Source organism: Bipolaris maydis (genome assembly GCF_028858645.1).
Source record: "Bipolaris maydis strain C4 unplaced genomic scaffold PSV08scaffold_6, whole genome shotgun sequence".
Lineage (NCBI taxonomy): Eukaryota > Fungi > Ascomycota > Dothideomycetes > Pleosporales > Pleosporaceae > Bipolaris > Bipolaris maydis.
The window spans coordinates 1,067,958-1,088,177 of NW_027093862.1; the positions used below are offsets into that span (position 1 = coordinate 1,067,958).

At 49.7% G+C, this 20,220-nt stretch overlaps 6 protein-coding genes across 6 annotated transcripts; 4 read left to right on the forward strand and 2 right to left on the reverse strand.

Moving 5' to 3' along the window:
- Positions 1-954: 954 nt before the first annotated feature.
- Positions 955-2,651, forward strand: PSV08DRAFT_40075 (uncharacterized protein). Its single transcript, XM_066093601.1, has 4 exons — positions 955-1,282; positions 1,332-1,557; positions 1,620-1,931; positions 1,991-2,651. Exons 1-4 carry the CDS (start codon positions 1,188-1,190, stop codon positions 2,489-2,491), a joined length of 1,134 nt encoding a protein of 377 aa, XP_065949215.1. The 5' UTR covers positions 955-1,187; the 3' UTR covers positions 2,492-2,651.
- A 2,649-nt stretch (positions 2,652-5,300) lies between these two features.
- Positions 5,301-5,864, forward strand: PSV08DRAFT_40080 (uncharacterized protein). Its single transcript, XM_014226023.2, has 2 exons — positions 5,301-5,522; positions 5,603-5,864. The coding sequence occupies exons 1-2, from the start codon at positions 5,403-5,405 to the stop codon at positions 5,735-5,737; spliced, it is 255 nt and encodes an 84-aa protein (XP_014081498.1). The 5' UTR covers positions 5,301-5,402; the 3' UTR covers positions 5,738-5,864.
- Positions 5,865-9,293: 3,429 nt separating this feature from the next.
- PSV08DRAFT_361833 (Golgi CORVET complex core vacuolar protein 8-domain-containing protein) lies at positions 9,294-14,369 on the reverse strand (the record flags this gene model as incomplete). The annotated part of the gene is made up of 1 exon (XM_014226024.1): positions 9,294-14,369. The coding sequence occupies exon 1, from the start codon at positions 14,103-14,105 to the stop codon at positions 9,294-9,296; it is 4,812 nt and encodes a 1,603-aa protein (XP_014081499.1). The 5' UTR covers positions 14,106-14,369.
- A 140-nt stretch (positions 14,370-14,509) lies between these two features.
- Positions 14,510-15,710, forward strand: PSV08DRAFT_361834 (uncharacterized protein). The gene has a single exon (XM_014226025.2). The coding sequence runs from the start codon at positions 14,542-14,544 to the stop codon at positions 15,433-15,435; it is 894 nt and encodes a 297-aa protein (XP_014081500.1). The 5' UTR covers positions 14,510-14,541; the 3' UTR covers positions 15,436-15,710.
- Positions 15,711-15,779: 69 nt separating this feature from the next.
- PSV08DRAFT_401499 (uncharacterized protein) lies at positions 15,780-16,690 on the forward strand (the record flags this gene model as incomplete). The annotated part of the gene is made up of 2 exons (XM_014226026.1): positions 15,780-16,286; positions 16,367-16,690. The coding sequence occupies 2 exons, from the start codon at positions 15,780-15,782 to the stop codon at positions 16,688-16,690; spliced, it is 831 nt and encodes a 276-aa protein (XP_014081501.1).
- Positions 16,691-16,766: 76 nt separating this feature from the next.
- PSV08DRAFT_222315 (uncharacterized protein) lies at positions 16,767-19,266 on the reverse strand. The gene is made up of 2 exons (XM_014226027.2): positions 19,013-19,266; positions 16,767-18,959 (listed from the first exon to the last, which is right to left on the reverse strand). The coding sequence occupies exon 2, from the start codon at positions 18,860-18,862 to the stop codon at positions 16,994-16,996; it is 1,869 nt and encodes a 622-aa protein (XP_014081502.1). The 5' UTR covers positions 18,863-18,959; positions 19,013-19,266; the 3' UTR covers positions 16,767-16,993.
- Between the last annotated feature and the right edge of the window lie 954 nt (positions 19,267-20,220).

Consider the following 20,220-nt stretch of genomic DNA (forward strand, 5'->3'; position numbering starts at 1 on the left):
GGTTTCTGCATTCGTCGTGCAGGGTTTCATCTGTTGACTCCCTTGTCAACGCTGTGGCTTTTTTTGAACTTGGGCGTAGATCTCATACGGTGTTGTCTAGTTTCCCCTGCTGAGGGTATCAGCATGTTTAGATCCATATCTCTTTTATCTTCTCGAGGGTGTTTGTATATTTTTACCCGAGATCTATTCTTTGTAAAGGAAATTATAATTTCAACTATCCTGTCACCACATGTTGGGCCGTTTTGATTATTCAATGGTGTGGCGTTAACGTTACTTGAATAGACTTGCCTCGCGTCCATGGAACGGTCTGAGAGCTGACAGGGCATTGGTGGGATACGAGGGTACGGGGTGTTGGACATCATTTTCTCTTATCGAATGACTTGACATCCGAAACCAGACCAGCTAGCTTCATTTAGCCATAACTGCTTTTTCTAGTCTTATCGCCAACACCCACACGCCTGTGTCGAGACTTGCACCCTCATTTCCGTACCGACGCGTCGAATACGAGCATGAAAAGCGCCTCATTCTTTGCAATAAAGTATGTTATTCATCGCTCTACTCAGATGTGATCGCCGCACAGCTGGACGGAACCCACATCCCGCTCCCGCCGCCGTCGCCGTCCATCCCGCGGCGGTCGCCGTCCATCCCGCGGTCGCCGTCCATCCCGCGATCCATTGAGGCCCAAGCTTCGTTCACCTCCACACGGCCTTTCTTCACCAATAGGAACATTTCATCGCGTTGGTCTCTTGAGAGATTTCCCGGTATATGGACCTGGAACTCAGTAGCCGGCACATTGATTGCTGCGTCGATCCTCGGCTGGGGAACCCGACCAGTACTACTCATTGCTTATTTCGACTGAATATGCGGGGCCCCTTGACGGGCCGAGGCGTTTCGGTAAGCAGCATCGTATGAGTAGCGGATGCGATCTCGACTTTGATCTGATGAAACAAGAGATGATCACATCTCAAACTTTGTTAGTCGAGTCAGCAGCACGATACTTATATCTCGTTGTTTCTTTCACCTCAACTACACACACACATCTAGTTCGTGTTTGATCCACGGCCATTTTCATGAAGTAGATACACAACTTGAGAGCTTGGTTACTTGACCGGGTCCACGTTGTATATTGTGAACAAGCCTCCAGCAGCGAAATATCTCCAAAATTGACGACCAGGAAAGAACTGGCAATGCAAGTTTTCAATTTTTCGAGCCTCCCACTGGGAGTAGTATTTCAGGCATGGACTATGTGCAGCATCGGTATTGCTGCCATCATGCTACGAATGTCAGTAATTAGAATCTATCGTGTAGATGAGACTAATCGATCACCCCAGCTTCTCCCGATGGCGTCACATTCGTAGACTTGATCTGTTCGCGGTAGATGATTGGATCATGATGACGGTCGTGCCGATACTTTATACTGGGTTGGCGGTAATCTCAACTTCAACTACTACCAGAGACGGAAGCAGCGTGTTTGCTCCAAAAAATGTGGGTGCATACACACAAGATGACTCCAATAAGTGGATCGAAGAATCAACAGCCATTGCTGTTGCTGAGCAGGTATGTTTGTAACATGAAACACGTTAGAAGATAGATCGACACTGGAAGCTAACATGTAGCAGTGCATGCACAATTTGATGTCCGCATTAAAACTATGTATGCTACTGACATTCGCTCGCACGCTCAAAGAAACAGCCGCCACCAAATGGGCCAAGGGTGCAGCAGTATACATCATCGTCGGCTGGCTGGCGGTAGAAGTCACCTTCTTTACGGTCTGTAGCACTGTCGAGGAGTTTGCTATTGCCCATGCAATATTCAATCTTAGCAGCGACGCATTCATCGTCGCGATCGCGATCTCGCTAACCACATCGCTCTCGCTACCAGTTACACAAAAGACTAGGCTAGTCATGTTATTCGGCATGGGCAGTTTTATCGTACGTCACACACGCCATCTTGTTCTAGCCTTTCTCTAGTACTAACGCTTATGCGCCAGGTCATTTCAGCGCTTCTAGCGAAGTTCCACGACTTTACCGGCGCCCATTCCATAACCCGCATACCCTGGTACACACGCGAGGCTTCCTTCGCAGTCTGCGTCGCTAATGCACTTGAAATTTGGTGTCTATTCCGCAGAAACATGTCATTCGTGCATGACACTGCGCAGTCACATGTGCAATGTTCCGAAGCTCCGCAAGACGAGAAAGTATACACTAACAAGAACAATCACCACGGCCACGCACATACCTTCCAAATCCCCAGTCCAGACGACTTGGAATACGAAGAAGCAAGCCACAGTGACCAGGAAAAACAAATAACCAATCAAGGTGAAGCGAATCCCTGGAGGCGCATCATCGTTGACGTACAAGTCGATTTCAAGGTGGAGATTCTAAATGCCAGGTGCATGGGATCTTCTCTGGAGGCAGAGGAGTCAAGAATCGTGACGTGTGAGGGACCAGATGCGCGACATGGAAAAGATTGGTACGGTAGATTTGTTTGATTAGGTGTTGTGCATTTGTTTTTTGGGATGTGTGTGAAAATGATATCCAATCCGGTGGCTCCGTATTCCTTAAATTGATTTGAAACAATTGATTGCAGCTCTAGCTGCCATATCACAATCAGTCTCCAGAAGGGTTGAGTTTTCGTAAACGAAGAAGTATGAATCTGGTTGAGTCTTGGGAATCTTCACTGCGCTTAATGGTCGCGTAGCTGTGCTACTTGGGGATGTCAGGAGTCTCTTTGCATTTGGAGAGTGACTGGTCACGTGGCGGACGTCGGAGAATCACCAACAGATCGCCTGTAGCAGCGAGCCAGATCAGCTAAACGGGCCAGAAAGCCAACAATCCGCGGGCATGCCTTACAAAATATACAATGTTATCCTCGTGTGAGCACCTGTTGGGCCTTCTCCTACTACACTCTCTAATTGCTCCACCATAGCATCAGATCCTAAGAGCTGGTTTGATCCTACTTTTGATCTAATAGATGGTAGCCATACGACGCAGTATACACATCCTACCGTTGAATTTTACAAGAAATAAGGCATGATCAAATGTATATAAATACAACTTACTATCCTACCGAATGTCATTCACAATTATCACTTCACCACTATCCACATTCCACCTCAACACACCCTCATCGAACCCGATCCAAACATCCAAAATGCAACTCTAGCTCGCCTCAATCGTCGCCACCAGCATACTTTTGTTCTCTGTGGCAACAGCCCAGCTCACCCTCACGTGCAGGGGATCCGATATCGTGTTTGGTGGGCCATGCGTTGGTACTACGCAGCCGTGCCAGTGTAACATTGCTGCGATACTGTCTGGTAATGGCCAGGGTGTAAGTGGCATATCTGCATTAGGCTTTGTGGCTATATGGAAAGAGAATACTAATTTGAGGGGTAGGGATGCCTTGCTGTCATCAATACGCAGCCGTTCTTGAAAAAAAAGGGGGAGGGGGGAATTCGGCGGGTTATAAGCGGTATATGTTATGAAGAGTTAAGAGGCTGTAAAGGCTTTACGAAGCTAGAAGAAGGCTTTGGGTTACTGAACAAAAGCTGCTCTGTTGTTTTACTTGCTAGTTGAATTTACGCCAATTTTGCGACCTATAACTCGTATCATATCGTTCCTACAAATAATTCTCTTGGATATTTGTGAGGTGATGAATGATTGAATGTCAGCTTCATCTTAATAAGTCCTCAAGCAAATGAACTAGTTGGATTACGGAGCAGTTGTAGGAGTCGACGGATAGAATAGTATTTATCTGAAGTTGCACGCGCCTGAGCTGTAGACAGGATATTTCTCGCGGGCGCACTTGGAATTTAGCGGTGCAGAAATATGTTTATTTGCTTGTTTAAGCTCAACGTCCTATCTCAAGATCACCCGCTGCAATCGACCAGTATATCAATTAGGGGTTGGCAGATCGCAACCAGGGATCCTTTTCCTTTTCTTTTTACTGCTAGAATATGTTCTGAGAATAGATTGTGGGTAGTGGTTGCTCAGCATGCCTCTCCAAATCAACACTCATTTGCTTTCAATCCATACGAGCGACCCCCTTCATTGATTAAACCACAATAATCAAGACTCATACATTCTCCGCGACCCAATATAACCACAAAGAGCAGCGCATTCACATCCTAAATACAGAACAAGAACTATCCAGCCTTACCTCCGCGTCGTCATATCATCCCCTCTAGCAAACGCCATCCCCCTCCTTCTCCAAACGCCACGCGCTTAAACTCCACCAACCACCACGCTCCATAACTCCATCTACGTCGCCCCCAAAATCATCGCTAAAGAAAACATAACGTACCATTTCTTGTGAAGACATAAATAATAATGACAGAAAGCCGCCAATAACGACCACAGGACCCGTTTCCGCAGCAAGGCACACTTTTAGGCCCCCCAACGACAAACAGAATGTCACTCATCTATTCGCCATCGTATCTCGCATCTGCTAATCGCAGAGGGCCTAAACAATACCCAAGCTACGACAAGCACCACCCTTCTTTTCCGCCCCCCAGCATTTACGGCATGACAGCTACGTTGTGGGGAGAGAGGGGAAAGAGAGGGTGGGGGCGGGGCGCGCTTGTTCGTCGGCCATTTTTATGTGCATGCATTACGGTAACTGCATGCAGGCTTGCCGTTTCTCTCAGCCGCACAAGGGTTGGGGTGGGGACGCGGTTTAGGAATTTTTTTTCTTCCTTTCGGTTAGATGGCAGCGATGGAAATGCAGGTACCTCTTTTTAAGGGATCGCATGCTGGCCAATCGCTTGCGCCACGGGGTACTATTTCGGTAGATGCGGCGAATGCGAGCACGGATAAGGTACAAGTGGAAGTGCTGGAGCTGCAACAAACTAAGAAGCGCCTATGCTGTGTATAATGGCCAGTTGCTTTTCCTTTTTTGTAAGCGATAGGGAGGGCGTACTGTCATCGGCACTTGCAAGCGAGATAAGTTGTAACAAGGTACCAGGCTTCATCCTTGCAAGATATCTTCGCATCTAGGTACCAAGACGCCGGTGCCCCTGCTCTGTCCAACCACTATACCCAACCCGCACATCACTCCTCATGTCTTTGTGGAGTGTGCCGTAATGAAAGCGCCTCTCAGCTCCGCACGAGGCTTGCATACACATGTTGCCCAGACGTGAAGTCGCCTTTCTCGCATCTATCGCATTCACTGCACAGCCATGGACCGCATGATGGCCCTCTTGGGGGCGGAATGATTGAAACAAGGCAAAGAAAACAACTTGATATGAGGGGGGGATGTGTATAAAAGCAGTCGTGAAGTCCGATGGGAAGTAAAAAGCATCACAGCATCGATCAAGCATCTCTTCTCTCCTCTCCATCACTACTACTCCTACCACAAGACACAATTAGGACTTTGTTCTTTTTCTACGCAAAGAAACAGCAAATATGAAGTTCACTCTCATCGCCGCTATTGCCACTCTCGCTACCGTTGTAGCTGGCACACCGACTATGTCTGGATTTGAAGCACGAGAGGCGGAGGCGGAGGCTGTTGGACTTGTTCCTCGTGTAAGCATTTTCTTCTCTTCTCTCTTTCATTCTTCTTGGCTTTCTTCGGGATTTAGAAGCAAGGCACTAACTGTGACTAGGCTTGCCCTGGAGCCCGCTCCGGATGCCGTGTTGATTGGGCCAAGAAGTGCGAGTGGTACTGCCAGAACCGCGGTGGGTTCTTGGTTATGGAGTCGTGCTACTTGGGATTTAGCAGGTGCTGCTGCAGGAAGTAAAGGAGGTAATAGGAGGATGGGATTTTTGAAGGCTTTTATGTGGGATGGATGCGGGACTTTTGAGAGATGTGGTTGTGGGGCTTTTTTGGATTAGTGGAGGTGGCAGTCTCTTCAATTCATGCCTGTTGCAATCTATCATATCCTGGATTTGATCGGCGAAGCTCAATACTAGCTCAGGTATATCGCAATATCATGATTTACAAGACCCGAAAACCCACACCAAGGTATTAGGGAAATCGAGAAAAGTGCTAATAATAGCCAGACTGGGGCCCTTGTGAAAAACCAACACATTCTAGATTTGATGCGAAAAAAGGGCTATAAGCTGTGAACACTGAGTAATTACCGTTGGAGACATACATTTTAGTAAAACATTTCTTTAGCTCAAATCTGCAGGAAATCCTTTTTGAGGTGCGCCGGTCGCACTCGCTACAAATCCCGTACGTCCAGTAGCACGGAACAACTTTAGTGGAATCAAAAATCTCTTTGATGATAGTGTACAATAAATATGCATGACACTTTGGCTAAGTACCAAGACTAAGACAATAGAGATACCATGCAGTTAACATATTATTTAGTGCCAGGATAATTTAGTGGAGCTGTAAGTATCTGGGCGAAGTATGTACAAGATGTCCGCTAACGCACTATGCTTTATTAGAAGTTCAGGTGTCAGTGCCATAACGCATAATCGGATTTTACACAAGCCACTAGCAGGTGGAACCGGTTCTCGGTTCACAAAGTCGTCTTGAACAATCACTAGCTCAGATCTAGTATTAGCCTCAAAAGGGAAAACTTAGCCCCCGTAATGTTCATGTTCTCCATCTCTCGTAAGTAGCCGCGTTCTCCACCGCTTCAAGCTTCTTCTGCTTATCAAATGCGTATTGATGATGAACTTTTCTCTACCAGCTACTCAGTTCAGTGTAGGTCATAGCAAAATGACGCGCTGGTAAGAGTTCGTGCGAGCATATCACTACTCCTGATCAATAAGGTAGATAGCACCTGGGTCTCGAGTGGAGATGCAGTAAAATCACATGTCCCTTGAGGGGGCTTTGAAAATCATAACCCGATGTACGGGCTGACGCATAGTAAAGCCAGGCTCAACGTGACTCGAGCGGCGAACCTTCTAGGCTTTCTTCCAGCAGCAGGCTTACTGGCGCGTCTCATAACACCCTTGTCGCATTCCGAATACTGCAAATACGAAAGAGATCCACAAGATACCCATGGACATCCGCAGACATTGCACCATGCGTATGTTGACAAAACTTACAGGCATCGTACGTGGTTCTGTACCGTTTTAAAAGCGCGGTACTAGCCGGTTATCCCAAGGAATAAGTTGTATAGCATTGCCTCTGCGGGCCGTGATACGGCACGCGGCAAGGTGCCGGGATCCTAATGATTACTATAATCCTTGCCGCACATCGATTGAAACAGCGCTATGAGCGGCATTGGCCGGTCCATCTACGGGGACCACCACATTTCGTGGCCCGACTATCGTTCAATCTTGGCCTATCTATCTCGCAGTAAAGATAACCCTGCGATCGATATGCAGCCCGTTTTTCAGAGATTGGCGAATTCCGCAAGCCAAGACAGCTCGTTGTTATACAGTACCATGTCGAGCCGTGGACCGTGTACTATATCAATGCGTTATTCGCAATATTGTGTACATTTGCACGCACCCCCATGGCGTCAGTAGACTTAGATATCGTGTGAGCAATTGTCAAGTAGTTATCTCTGCTATCAGAATTTGGGGTCGTATTGCAACCCGTATTTAGTCCTTGGTGGAGCCCCCTTGGGTATTGGCAACAGCTCAGCCCCTCTTCCCCGGATTCCTTACTATAGTAGCGAGGAATTTAAGTACTTGGCTTCAATATTTTAGCTTCCCCAGTCCGAAAATGCGTGACTGACTTCACGATATTAGTTGATGTGGAGGACTACAGACAAAGCTTCTTCTTATCCTGTTTACTTTCTTAAGTGTTCTGCTGGATGAACAGCACAACAACACATCCCTGCGGTCCAGACATACCTTAAAGATTACCACTTAAAATGCCACGGTGACGGATTAATACAACGCTCTGCACGATCGACCTATCAGTAAGCCAACCCGGCATTCCATTGGGGTTTTATTCACATAGATAGGCTCGTGGCTCCTCAGAATAGCTACAGCCCTTGCAGTGAACATTATCACTACTCCCGGACCCAACCGGCCTACCATAGCGCATTAGCCGCAAGAGTATTCAGTTGAACCCAGCAGTCTCGAAGTTTCCACGTGGTTGGACTCAGGATGTAGTTCAGTGTAGTTGCATGGGGAAATTTGCTGCACAATGAGCCTTTACCGTGATAAGCATAGCATCTACTCAGATTAATCAATCGTCCATGGTGAATGCTAGTAACAATGACTTGGGGTTAGTGTCACTCTCAGGGTTCCCAGAATATATCTCATACTATTATTGAGATATTTTACGGTGTAGATCTTTTCTAGCTGCACTGGACTGAACAGGGCGAGCAGATCTCGTTTTTGTGGAATGAATTCCGCAGGATCATGCGCTAAAAATCTTAGTATTGTGCAAGGATAGAGTGCCCATGCATTTGCGGACTCGGTACTGTCGGATCGTACACCATGTTACTCACCTAATCTCCGTAGACGTAACATGTGCTAATAAGATTCAAGAAGGTACGTCGGAGAGACATGGAGATCGAAAAGCAATATGTGAAAAAAAACTCGGCCCTTTGGGCGGAAAGGCAATATGGTGGTGCTATGGCGCGAGATTGCAGAGAACCTATAGGATTATTCAGGATGTACCTTCCAAGCAATCCACCTCGATGCGAGCAGAGCTTAATCGATTGTCCAGAAAAAAGACCAAGACCAAAAATTTTCGCGGGCTTCTCTGTTTCTGCATCCAACCTACAATTGTATGGTCGCAGAGAAGTAGGCCTAAGAACAATATCATAAATAAGTTAAAAAAAAACAGTCACATTTAATTTTCGTCGTTACTATTGTAGGTTTAACATCTACTAACCTTGGAGGGTTAATTTGATTGATTTAAGTATTCCTAAGCCTACGGAAAGACATTTCTATGGTTGTTGCGCGCGCTGCAGATGATATCATGCTACGGCTCTCCCTGGTCTACATATCACCTAGGCGAAGAGAAATTCTGGTATCAATAATGTAATTAGACACTGATCAAAAGAATATCCCCACGTCTTCCCCAGTATCTGACTCAGATGTCGCAATTTCTTGGAGCTAAAAATCGTATTTCTCACAAAAAGCACTGCTTAAACCGCTCGCAGCACGAGGCTGCCCCCGCGATACCGAACAAGCTAAATGGAGGAAAACATGCCCCTATTTCGGTTCAAATACAGAATCGGTTCAATCAACCTCTACCTCTACCTACTCCGTATCTCAAACAGGCACACTTCACAAAAGACTTAGCAGAAAAGAAATAGAAAAAAGTATTCACGTCCCCATTCCCGCTAGTAAGAACGTAAAAGAAAAAAAACGATCATTTCTACCTACCCATGGCTCTCCATCCTGCCTCACTCCCAACCTACGCCATCCCCCTCACCCACAAATCCCACACTTCAATCCCCTACCCATACTTCTTGCAATCTCCTCGCCTAACCCGCCCTTCCCCACACCATCCTTAACCAGACACTCTCTATGCCACAAATGCCTACAAGCAAACAACACAACCGCCTTATCCTCTCCCTCCTCTCCTTCCTCCGCCTCATCCATAACATTAACTCGACTAGGCCTCTTCCCCATACTCTTTCCCCTCCCTCCATCCCCTTGCCACCCCACGGCCGCCTCCTCCCTGCTCTTCAACCTCATCTCCTCGCGCTTCTCCCACGCATCCCAAACACCCGGGCCCGCTCCAGGGCCCCAAGCGCGTTTCTTGCATGCCTCGCAGACTTGGCCGCGGGGCCGCCATCCGCGCTTGCGTAGCTCGGTGATTTGGTGGACGTGGGTGAAGCTTTCTTTGTCGAGGAAGCGGTTGGCGAGGCTGAGAATTGTTTCTTCGAAGGTGTAGGCTGCGAAGATTTCGGAGAGGACGGAGCGTAGGTCCGAGAGGGAGGGGGAGTAAGTGGTCGATGCGCGGGTGAGGAAGCAGCGGAGGATACGGAGGAAGGAGGGGTTGGATTGGGGTTTTGAATGTAGTGAAGGACGGGCAGGGACTGTGTCGATGCTGAGTGTTCGGCGGACTGGTTTCCTTTCTGGGGGAATAGTGGTGGATGTTAAGAGGGCGGAGAAGGTTTGTTGGATTGAGGAGCGAAGGGTGGAGACGATGCGTGCTGTGTCAACTGTGTCGGCTGGAGCGTTGTTTGATGAGGAAAGACGGGCATCGTGTTCGACAACTGCACTGGATGTGTCTCTAATCAGACGGACAGAGGTGTCAACAAGGTCGAGCCACAACAGCTCATCCAAGGCGAGATCGGCTTCGCGTACTTCACCATAGGCTGACTTTCGTCGATCGATGGTAGATTCTGGTGTTCGCTCTGTTATCCGCGTCTGACCTTGGCATAACCACACGCCAACTTTGATGTACTTCTGAATGTCGTCGAGGAGATCGTGAATTGCCTCTTCTGTGTTTGCTGCATCGGGTGTTTCTGCAGCACCATTGATGAGTCCCGTCAAAGCAGTCTCAAGCGTACCCAAATGCTTCACTAAGCGGTCCATGGCTCCTTGGACAATTCCATCACGGGCCATGAGAATGACTGCAGCGTCAATGACACCACTTTTCTCTAGGGCTGGAAGTACGGGTTCCAGTTTGAGATCACCCGATTTCAACATGCTGACAAAGTCCGCCACATGTGAACTGTTGTAGGTGCACATGAGTTGCACGTATCTTTCAATGAAGCCTGATGGTAGGGTTTCGTTGATGGGCTTGGGGACTCCTGCTTGCGCTCGGTCCGGTTCGACGAGAGCCTCAAGGAAGTGATATTGGGCATCAGTATCCTCTTTGATGGCATCTAGAACCAGTTCCAAAAGATCGGGAGTGTATTGCTTTACTGTTACCGCAGCTTGTGACGCATCAACGGCAGCCAGGTCAGCAGCTCGGTTGAGGATGACTGCTTTGACCTCGTTAACCTGCTTTTTTGTAAGGCCTTTGCTTGGTCGCAGAACGTCGGCAAGACATGCAAAAACAGAGTCCCCCTCTTCTTCCTCGTCCAGGTACGTTTCTAGCAATTTGTCATACTGTTGTGCGCTGCGGTAGACGGACTTCAACACGCGATAAAATCCAGCCTTCTCGAACAACGGGATGAGAGACTGTGGGTTTGGTGGATGGTAGATGGAGAGCAGGTACTCAACAGAGAGCTGACAGTCTTCCTTCATCGCTTCTGCGGGATAGCTACATAGACCAACAAGGACCTGGTGTAAAGATGTTCCTGGCAGCATAATGTGTTGTGGATACTTGGGCAGATTTCTGGCTACAAACATGTAGAAATAGATAATGTCTGCCGGATCAAAATTGTCCGTATTCATGATACCGAACAGGTAGTTGATTATGGACTGGCGAGTTGGTGTAAGGGTAGAACCGCTCTTCGTGCCGTTCACTTGTGCACCGTTGGAAATGTCTTGCTCACCATTCAAAAAGCTATCTTCAAAGGCCTCGTTCAGCATACTCATGAAGCTCGAAGCATCAAATTCAAGGACCAGTTGCAGGTAGGGGAAAGGTGGTTCAGGACTACCGTCAGTTTGTGTGAGTATGACCTGACCAGAGCCCGGGGGCCATTGCAGGTTCTTTCCTGAGAACAAGAACCGGTACATATCTTTCTTGGCACTGTAAGCCTGGTCGTCATCCATGAACGCACCTCCAGGGTACACCCGTCCTGTAAACGTGTATGCGAGGTATGGAAAGATTTTGTTGGCCGCAGTGAGGTAGATGTTGTCCGTTTCGTTCACGTCAAAATCCACCAGCTTGATCAGTTCTAGAATGTTAACGAGAGGCGTAATATAATCGCCAATCGCATTCGTCCAGACGTATATCAGCGCATCATACAAGACATACTGTTGGCAAAGTGTCGTGACCTGGTTGAGATCCATTGTATCCGTGCTGAGCCGACAAATCATCTCTTCAAGTTGGACAGAGCGGTTTGCCGAGGCGTAGAAGGTGATGAGATCCTTCAAAACGTTGGGCGGTATGGAATCAATCTCTTCGTCTTGTATATAGGGCTCGAGGGTTTCGAAAAAAGCCTTCTCCGCTGACGCTTCTTCATAAGCATCATACACATCTTCGAAAAGAAAGTCGAGCTCTTGCATACTCATTAGTCCCGCGAATACCACCTCAGCCAGCTCTTTCAGTCGCCGCTCTCTTGCTTCGTCGTCGACATCACTGTCTTGCGAGAAGGAGTATTTGAGTGATGCAGTAATCATCTCACGCAATTTCGGCTGCACTAGAGCATGGCGTGCTTCATCATCCTCAGGTAATCCAACAGTGATTTTGTCTGCATCACCAATATAGTATGAAGTTGCGAGGCCAAGGGCAGCAATGTAATCGCCATCTTCCATGAGTGCCAACAAACGATCTGCCCAGTTTGAAAGAGTGCCAATAGAACAGTCATTGAATCCTAGCAGAAACATGCGGCCCTTGTACACTTTAAAGCTCATGTAGAAGGCGTCAGCCACAACGCCATGCATCGAAGCATCATTTTCATCTAGCTGCTCAACGACAGGTTTGAGTTGGCGCGAGAAGAGATCAGAGTGATAAATGTGCTTTTGGAGCAGATCAAAAGAGTCGGTCACACGTAGTGTGTTGTCTTCTAGAATCATCAAGCGCTGACTGATTGTTAGTACGCCGAGAACTGATCTGCTGAGCCATTGAACAGCGACAATTGCCTCTTCTGCCTTCCAACGGCTTCGAGATTTGAAACGAAGCTCTGGTGGCTTGTCCTTTTCCAAAGACGCCGCTGCATCTGAGTGAACATCGAGTACAGTCAGGACGTTTGACCAGCAGTACACAAGCTTAGTTTTAGACACTGCATTGGTCGATCCACTCGAAGTCTTCAGCTTGACGGCTGGAAACCAAGCAAGGCATCCGCTCAGCGCACTATGTGCTACAACGTCTTTTGGTCGAGGGGCCTTGTGCTGTGTTTGCGCAATAGGGGTAGTTGATACGATTACTAAAAGGTAGGGTGTCAAGAGAGCCGTTAGGCCCATGTCGTCAGTGGGCTGCTCCACGTTCCCAAGAGGTAGTGGAGCAAAGGCGAGAACAGAACTCGGTTTTCGTGGTTTTTCTAGTGATTTTGCCGATAGCGGGTACCTTCCTAGAATCCGAGTCGTCTTTACTGTGCGGCCAAGGGCGCCTAGTCCGCGTGTTGCCAGGTGGGAAAAGGCCATACCAGCATCATCAGCGGAAACGAGTGCCGTATGACGCGTCCCCAAAAAACCCAGGTGTAAGATTGCTACACCTGATACATGACCGTCTAACTTGCCGTCCTCCAAACTTTCTCTATCCAGGGGTGGGATATGAAGAAAAGGCTTGGCGGGTTTGGCCAATTCCCAAGTGAAGATGTGGCCAGTAGCATGGCCGCCAGCGATAGTAGTATGGTCTGCAGATATTGCTAGGGCAGTGACGGAGCCGCACTCTATGGCCTTTGTACCTGGCCCGATGATAGACTTGAGCACCTGTTGGTAGTCGAAGATGAGAATAAAGCCTTTCGAGGTACCTATGGCGAGGGAAACGGTGACGTTTAGGCAAGTTGGGCGGCCAAAATTGCGCTTGCCAACCTCTGAAAAGACCTGGGCCGTGATTTTTCGAAGCTTTGTCCAGCGAACAACCTCCCAAGGTGCCTGAGAGGCCTCCGAGGCGTCGTCTGCCAAATGTTGTATGACAACATTGCTGGATACAGAAGATTGCCGCGAATGCGGTGACAGAAAGGCAGGCGAGGTTCCTCGGGGTGAAGAAAGCGGGGAGGGTGATAGACGTGAAGAAAAGCGACGCTCAAAGGGCTGCAAGGATGTTGGGCGATGCGGGCGAAGTGAGCTGTGTGATTGAGGCTGACTGCTTGTGGGCGATGATATACCTGAGCCTTGGATTGATGGAGTGTCGTCAGGAATGTCTGTCGACACAGGACTGTCGTCATTCAGAACCTTGGATTTTATTGATAAATCCGAAGCCGACTTTTGTACACGTTCTCTTGGGCCGTTCCGCCTCGTTTTTGCGAATGTCAACTTCTCAGAACCGTCATCTGCCGATCGGACCCCGTCTGTGCCTCCGTCCTCTTCTTGCTCTGCGCCTGACTGGGAAATGACGCTCTCATCGACACTATCCTCGTATTCAGCCAAATTATCTCCGGCGCTTCCCGTGACGTCTGCCTGGTGGCCATGGTGGTTGCGAGCGCTGGAATGGCTCTCTCCCGAATCTGAGCTCATGGGGCTCGTTCTGCACGCAGCATTGCTTCAGGCGATCATTGGGCGGCAGCGAGAATGTGTGGCCCGGCTCTTGCAGTGCAGCTCTAGGGAGGGTGCCGGTGTGGAATGACGAATGCGCGGGGGCCTGGGTGATGGTTCGCGCCACGGATGCTGTGGCTGGTGGCTGGGCGGAAGGGTTCAATTGTGCCGTGGCAACGCTACGATGGGTATGGTCGCCGTGTATTCTTGTATGTGTAGGAGGACGAGAGGATCCAGTGCGAGTCTGTCGTCAGAGTATAGCCAGGGTGGTGTGCCTGAGGAACTGACGGCACAGTTCGCAGATGGCCGCATCTGCCGCACCCATGGTCAAGGTCCAAGCTCCCCAAGGACGTCACTTCGCTGCACGCGACAGTACTAAGCCCTCCACCCAAAACACCGTGGAAAAATTGTACACAGCATGCCCTCAATAGGTCCAACATTACCACCACATCTCGCCAAGCGCAGCCGCGATGAGACTGACGACAACCGCGAATCCAGTCCACAGTCGACCGACAAGCGCCAAAGGGTCGCCGGCCCAGCAGCTCCACCACCACAAAGTCGTTCGCGATCAAGTAGCGTAGACAGTGATATTGGCCCGGCGCCCCCGCCCAGTTCGAAACCAGCCAGAGTCATAGGGCCTGCCGCGCCTCCTGCGCCGCTTGATGAACGACCTCGGGACCCTCCCAGCGATGACGACTCGGACAGCAGCGACGATGACTTTGGACCAGCGCCACCACCGCCAGGAGGGGCTCAATCAGGCTTCGATATCGCTTCAGCAAAGTCTGCTTTTGACACGGAACCCCAATTTACCGAGGCTCCCAAGGCGGCACAGCGCGACGAGTGGATGACTCTACCGCCTACCCAGGACGATCTTGCTGCCCGCATGGACCCTACGAAGATGCGCGCTCGCAAGTTCAACACAGGCAAGAGTGCGGGCAGTACGGGAGGAATGAGCAGTGCCTGGACAGAAACTCCAGAACAAAAGCTCAAGCGGCTGCAGGACGAAGCTCTGGGAATTACCGCGCCCACCAACGCAGCTCCTGCTACCTCGGAGTCGAAGCGCAGTAAAGAGGAAGAGCGCCGTGCGCGTAAGATGCGCGAGAAAATTGATGCAAGCAGAGGAAAGAGTCTTGTCGAGGAACATCAGGAAAAGGGCACTGGAAAAGAACAGGAAGACGATCCCAGCAAGCGTGCATTCGACTACAAAAAAGATATGGCTGTCGGCGGCATGACGACCCACAAACAACGGAGAGAAATGCTGAACAAGTCCAAAGGCTTCAGTGACCGCTTCTCAAGTGGCAGTTATCTATAGTCTCAGCTGGCCTTAGATCAAAGCAATTAAAAGGGACTGGAAAGCTGTATGAGTCTAACTAAGCACCATGGCTATGGTTTCTCTTTCCGTAGCCTTTGCAAGTGCCAAAGGTCTTATTACATGAATTTGGGAGCTATACGATGTAGATGGTCGTTGCGATGTCACAGCACTTGCTGTTTCCTAGAGCTCCGCGTATTCCATGACGCCATAATGAAGCATGGTATATAAGTGCGCGCCAGACACAACATCTCACTCATGCCCGCCGTAAGATTGCGCAAACACAACATCCTCTTTGTCGTGTGCGAGAAACGTCGATAGGCCCAAACAAGCTTGAATCAGAAATTATGCCAACCTCTGGACTTAAAATCCGGGACGTCACTCCGCGAATCACAACTTTTACAGTCCCCTTCAACCGCTTTGCGCCTCTTGGCTACCGCAAATTTGTCGCTGTCGGAAACCGCGCAACCGCCCTCCGACTACACGACGATTGCATTCTCCTGCTAAACCCCATTCAACTCGACAAAGCCGTGCGCGAAAAACTCAACCAACTCGGAGGTGTCCATCTCATCGCCAGCGACCTTGGTCACCACATGTTCGTCAAAGAGTACACGGATGCGTGGCCAGAAGCAAAAACTATTGGCGTTCCTGGCTTGGATAAGAAGAGAAAAGACATAAAATGGGACTATATATACAAAGACTGGACTTCGAGTCCAGAAGACCAATTCGACTTTGCGCAAGATGTGGAGACTGTGCTTTTTGAGGGGTTTATTACGTATTGTGTGGCTTGGTACCACAAGCCAACAAAGACCCTCATACAATCTGATCTTATGATGAATTTGCCGTGCACTGAGGTATGCCGTTGATTCCATGTCGGGATCTTTTCCAGAGGATCCTTTGCGTGACTGGAGTGCAAAGAGCTGATTCATACCAGCAATACCATCCAAGCTCTTCGGAGCAAGGTCTGCTATCCCGCGAGTTCGCAAAGAGAGCACACCCACAATCTGTATGGATGAGGCGACTTATCTACTATATTGCTACTGTCGATTACGCTCTTATGCGGCGTGATGCGAAGAAAGTGGCACAGTGGCAGATTGCGCGTATCATTCCTTGTCATGGAGATGTTCTCGAAGGCGATGGTAATGATGCCTGGGATTCGGTGTATGCATGGTTCTTGCGTGGGTCGCCACAGTCTGGTGTAGTGAGCAGGTTGATGGTTCCAGTGATGAAGTTTGCGAGGCGGATGTTTCTCATGTAGACAAGACACCCATCTTTTCCCACGACCAAGTTATTTGGAAAATATCCTGGGACCACAGCAACAAATCGGAGAAGAGTTGGTGAATGTTCAGAACCTGTTTGAATTTTTTCAAATCGAAAGTGCTGATGTCTTTTCGAGTCCACGGATGCAATTTTGATCTCCGTTCAAGTACACTACAATGAGCGACAAGGCCTCAAATAAATGGCCAATCTACTCAAGGAAATAAAGAAGGCACAATGCCAAATATGTATAAGAAGAAAAAAGAACCCATATACACCACCCCATCACCTACAAACCTTCTTTTTACACATCAACCCGACACAACTTTCCATTCTCATTCGGCAGTCCATCAACGCTCTCCACTCTCCATCGCTCACTTCCCACCCCGGTCGTCGCAAAAAAGACATCCTCAGGATCCAACTTCTCTTTAAGCTCCAACAACCTTGGATATTTCTCCCCGAAAAATGCCTCTCCGAAATCTGGCTCCAAGCGATCCGCCTCAGCAAGATACGAACCCGCGCCAGGACTAATGTCCCTCCAAGCCTGCATGTCACCCTGCTGAAAGTCCTTTCGGATCTTGAGGATTTGCTCGGCGGTGCTGTTCAGAGGCCAGCGCACCGATTGCATGCTAAAGGAGGTGAGGGGCCGCCAGTGCGAGTTCACCGCGTTGTCCGTGTTGTAGGGGTCCTTGGCTTGCATGTTGAAGTGCACCTGAACACGGTTGTTTTCCGAGGAGCGACGGATATTCTCGTAGAACTCCTGGCGCTTCTCTGCCGTCTCAAAGTTTGCGCGGGGAAAGAGGCGCGAGGCGGTTGCTACGTTGGGCTTCTGGACTGCTTCTAGCGGGAAGGAGGAGCGCCAGGCGGAGTAGAAGTTGTCAAAGTGGGTGATGTTTGGGTCGTACTTGATGCCTAGGTTGTCGAGCTCTGTGAACCAGGGTTGGAGCAGGGCGGTTGCTTCTTCGAGGGACTTTCCGGGAGCGAAGAAGGGGGAGAAGGAGAAGGAGAAGGTGCCGTTGGTGGGGATGAGAACCCAGTAGGTATAGGTGCTTGCGTCGGCGTTTGCGATGAAGGAGTCGACGTAGGCGCGGATAGCGGCCCAGAAGGTCTCGACGCCAGTGTCGCTGGACTTGAAGCCGAAACGGGAGGCGGTGACTTGGAGGTCTGGGTGTGCTTTTACAGTTACAGAGGTGACGACGCCAAAGGTGCTGCCGCCGCCGCCACGGAGGGCCCAGAAAAGGTCAGTATGGGAGGTCGAGTTTGCGACGACGAATTCGCCATCCGCAGTGACGACTTCCATCGAGAGGACGCTGTCAGCAGCAGTGCCATAAAGAGGTGTTAGGGGTGAATGGCCTCCTCCCTGGATGTAGCCTCCCATGATGCCGACTGTCTCGCCTTCTCCGCCGACAACGACTCTGCCCTTTTCAGAAGCAGCCTTGTAGAGTTCAAAAGCCTGGACACCAGCACCGCTCTTGAACGCAGGGCCCGAGTAGTTGAGTTTTGAGTCAACATACTCCTCAATGTACTCAATGTCCTTCATGTTATGCGTCCAGATGCTGAGGGAATCTTTGCCACCACTCTTTCCGAGAAAATCATGGCCGGTGTTCTTGATGACTAGTCGAACGCCCGTGTTCCTTGCAAAGTTGACGGCAAGCTGGACGTGCTTGGGTTCAGTAGCGTTGACGACGTACATGGGAAAGCCACCTCGAGTGCAGCCATGGGAGTCGAAGAGGGCTGGGATGGTACATGTCATGCCCTGTGCTACTGGGGACATCATCTCGATTGGATCAACCATATGGAGGTAGGATTTCTGCCATTCTGTAACAGTGTACTTGGAGCATTCTGCAGCATTGTAGTCTTCGCCTGGGTAGCAGACTGCAGCTCGAGGAGTAGGCGCAGTGATGACGCGGTCGCCAGTGAGTTTGCTTAGCTGGGACCAGGCTTCGTCTGAGGGCCACTCAGGGTCTCCAGGGTAGACTTTGCACCTGGAAGTCGAGTTCTTGGGGGGAGTGATGCCAGATGAGCGTGGAAGAAAGAGAGCCTTGACTGTAGGAGAGAGACCCTGCAGATCAACTTCTGCCTTGAACACATTGGACTCAACTTTTGCAGAAACATGTGGAGAGGCAGCTGCTGACGCGGCGGCCAAAGCTGTGAGCCATAACGTTACAGCCATAGTCTCAACGGTTTTGCGTCTTGGTTCCAGGCCTTTGAGTCAGACCGAGAGGACAAGTTCCGGTAAGGGATCGGCCACAGTCTGAATATATGCTGATCTGAATGCTCATCAGAAAGTTTGTTCGTACTATTGTCTTTTGCGATTGCTTACCTTTCCCCTGGTGCTTGCGAGAGCTGGCGAGCTACGGACCGTTACGCAGTAGGACGACCATCAATCAAGAGGACGGCCGTTCTGCTCATCTTACTGACTGACTCAATCTAGGAGGCAACATTGAGCATGCCGTCCCTTGGCACGACGGGGGCTAATGCGGTTGCATTGAATGTGACTGCTGATCTTGCACAGAAAGACCCGTTGACAGCTGGGGCAGCCGGGATGGATGGCATGGGGCTGGAATTGATCCATCGACTCACAGCCTATCCGCGCACACCGTGATTGTATTGCGTACGACCATGTGGCAAAATTTGTGTTTCTTCATAGACACGGGCATGCATCGTCGGAGTTGGGTCTAGGCCTCTGCAGTGTAATGGACCCCTGACCCCTTAGCCAAAATATGTGAAAATACGCAAGACGGGCGCCAGTGGACAGCCACGTGCTATTCAGGTACCATGTATCCTCTGAATAGAAGTGGGTCTCATCGTCCGGGGTCGGCATTGCGTTTGAGCTAGTGCGCTGCTAGCGCCGTGGTAGAGAGTCATGATCGACAAACATTCCCGTTCCCTTCTTAAGCCTCACCCTTTTCGTTGTCTATTATGTTTCACCGTGATCCCTACCAAAACGAAGTCCACGATTACCAGCTTCTTCCTTTCTCATACATGCCCAGATATCGAGCGACGTGTTGTACGATGTGTGCAAGTACGTAGACATCCTGAGTAGCTGGCTCAGTCCCCGTATCGGACAATAAACTAGGCAAATAGAAATGCTCCCCTTACGCCACACGCAGGCATAAGAAAGCTAGTCTCAGTGATCGACGTCACATTTTTTTTCACAAACATGGGCATACCAAGCTGTTGACTCGCGGATATGTAGTCGTGCGCGGCAGTTTTCGTACTCGAGCCTTGTCCTGCCTTGCGCCAGCGGCCAGAACCAGAGTTCACTGGACGGCTGGACATGTCAGCCCGAATTCGGTCCGAAACGAGTCGTTCTTAACTTCATGCGACACTAGCACTTGTTATGGTAAAGCGGCAGCAAACTACACAGGCGGAAGACAGACGGCTTCCGCGGTGGTTTCGCGCATGAGGGCCAGTGTCGATGTCGACCAACGTCTCAGGTGCTTGGACGGGTTGTTATACCGGATTCAGAGTCTAGAGCAGCGGCATGTCCGGTTTGGTCTCCAACCGCGCTGACGAGTTGTCTGTGGG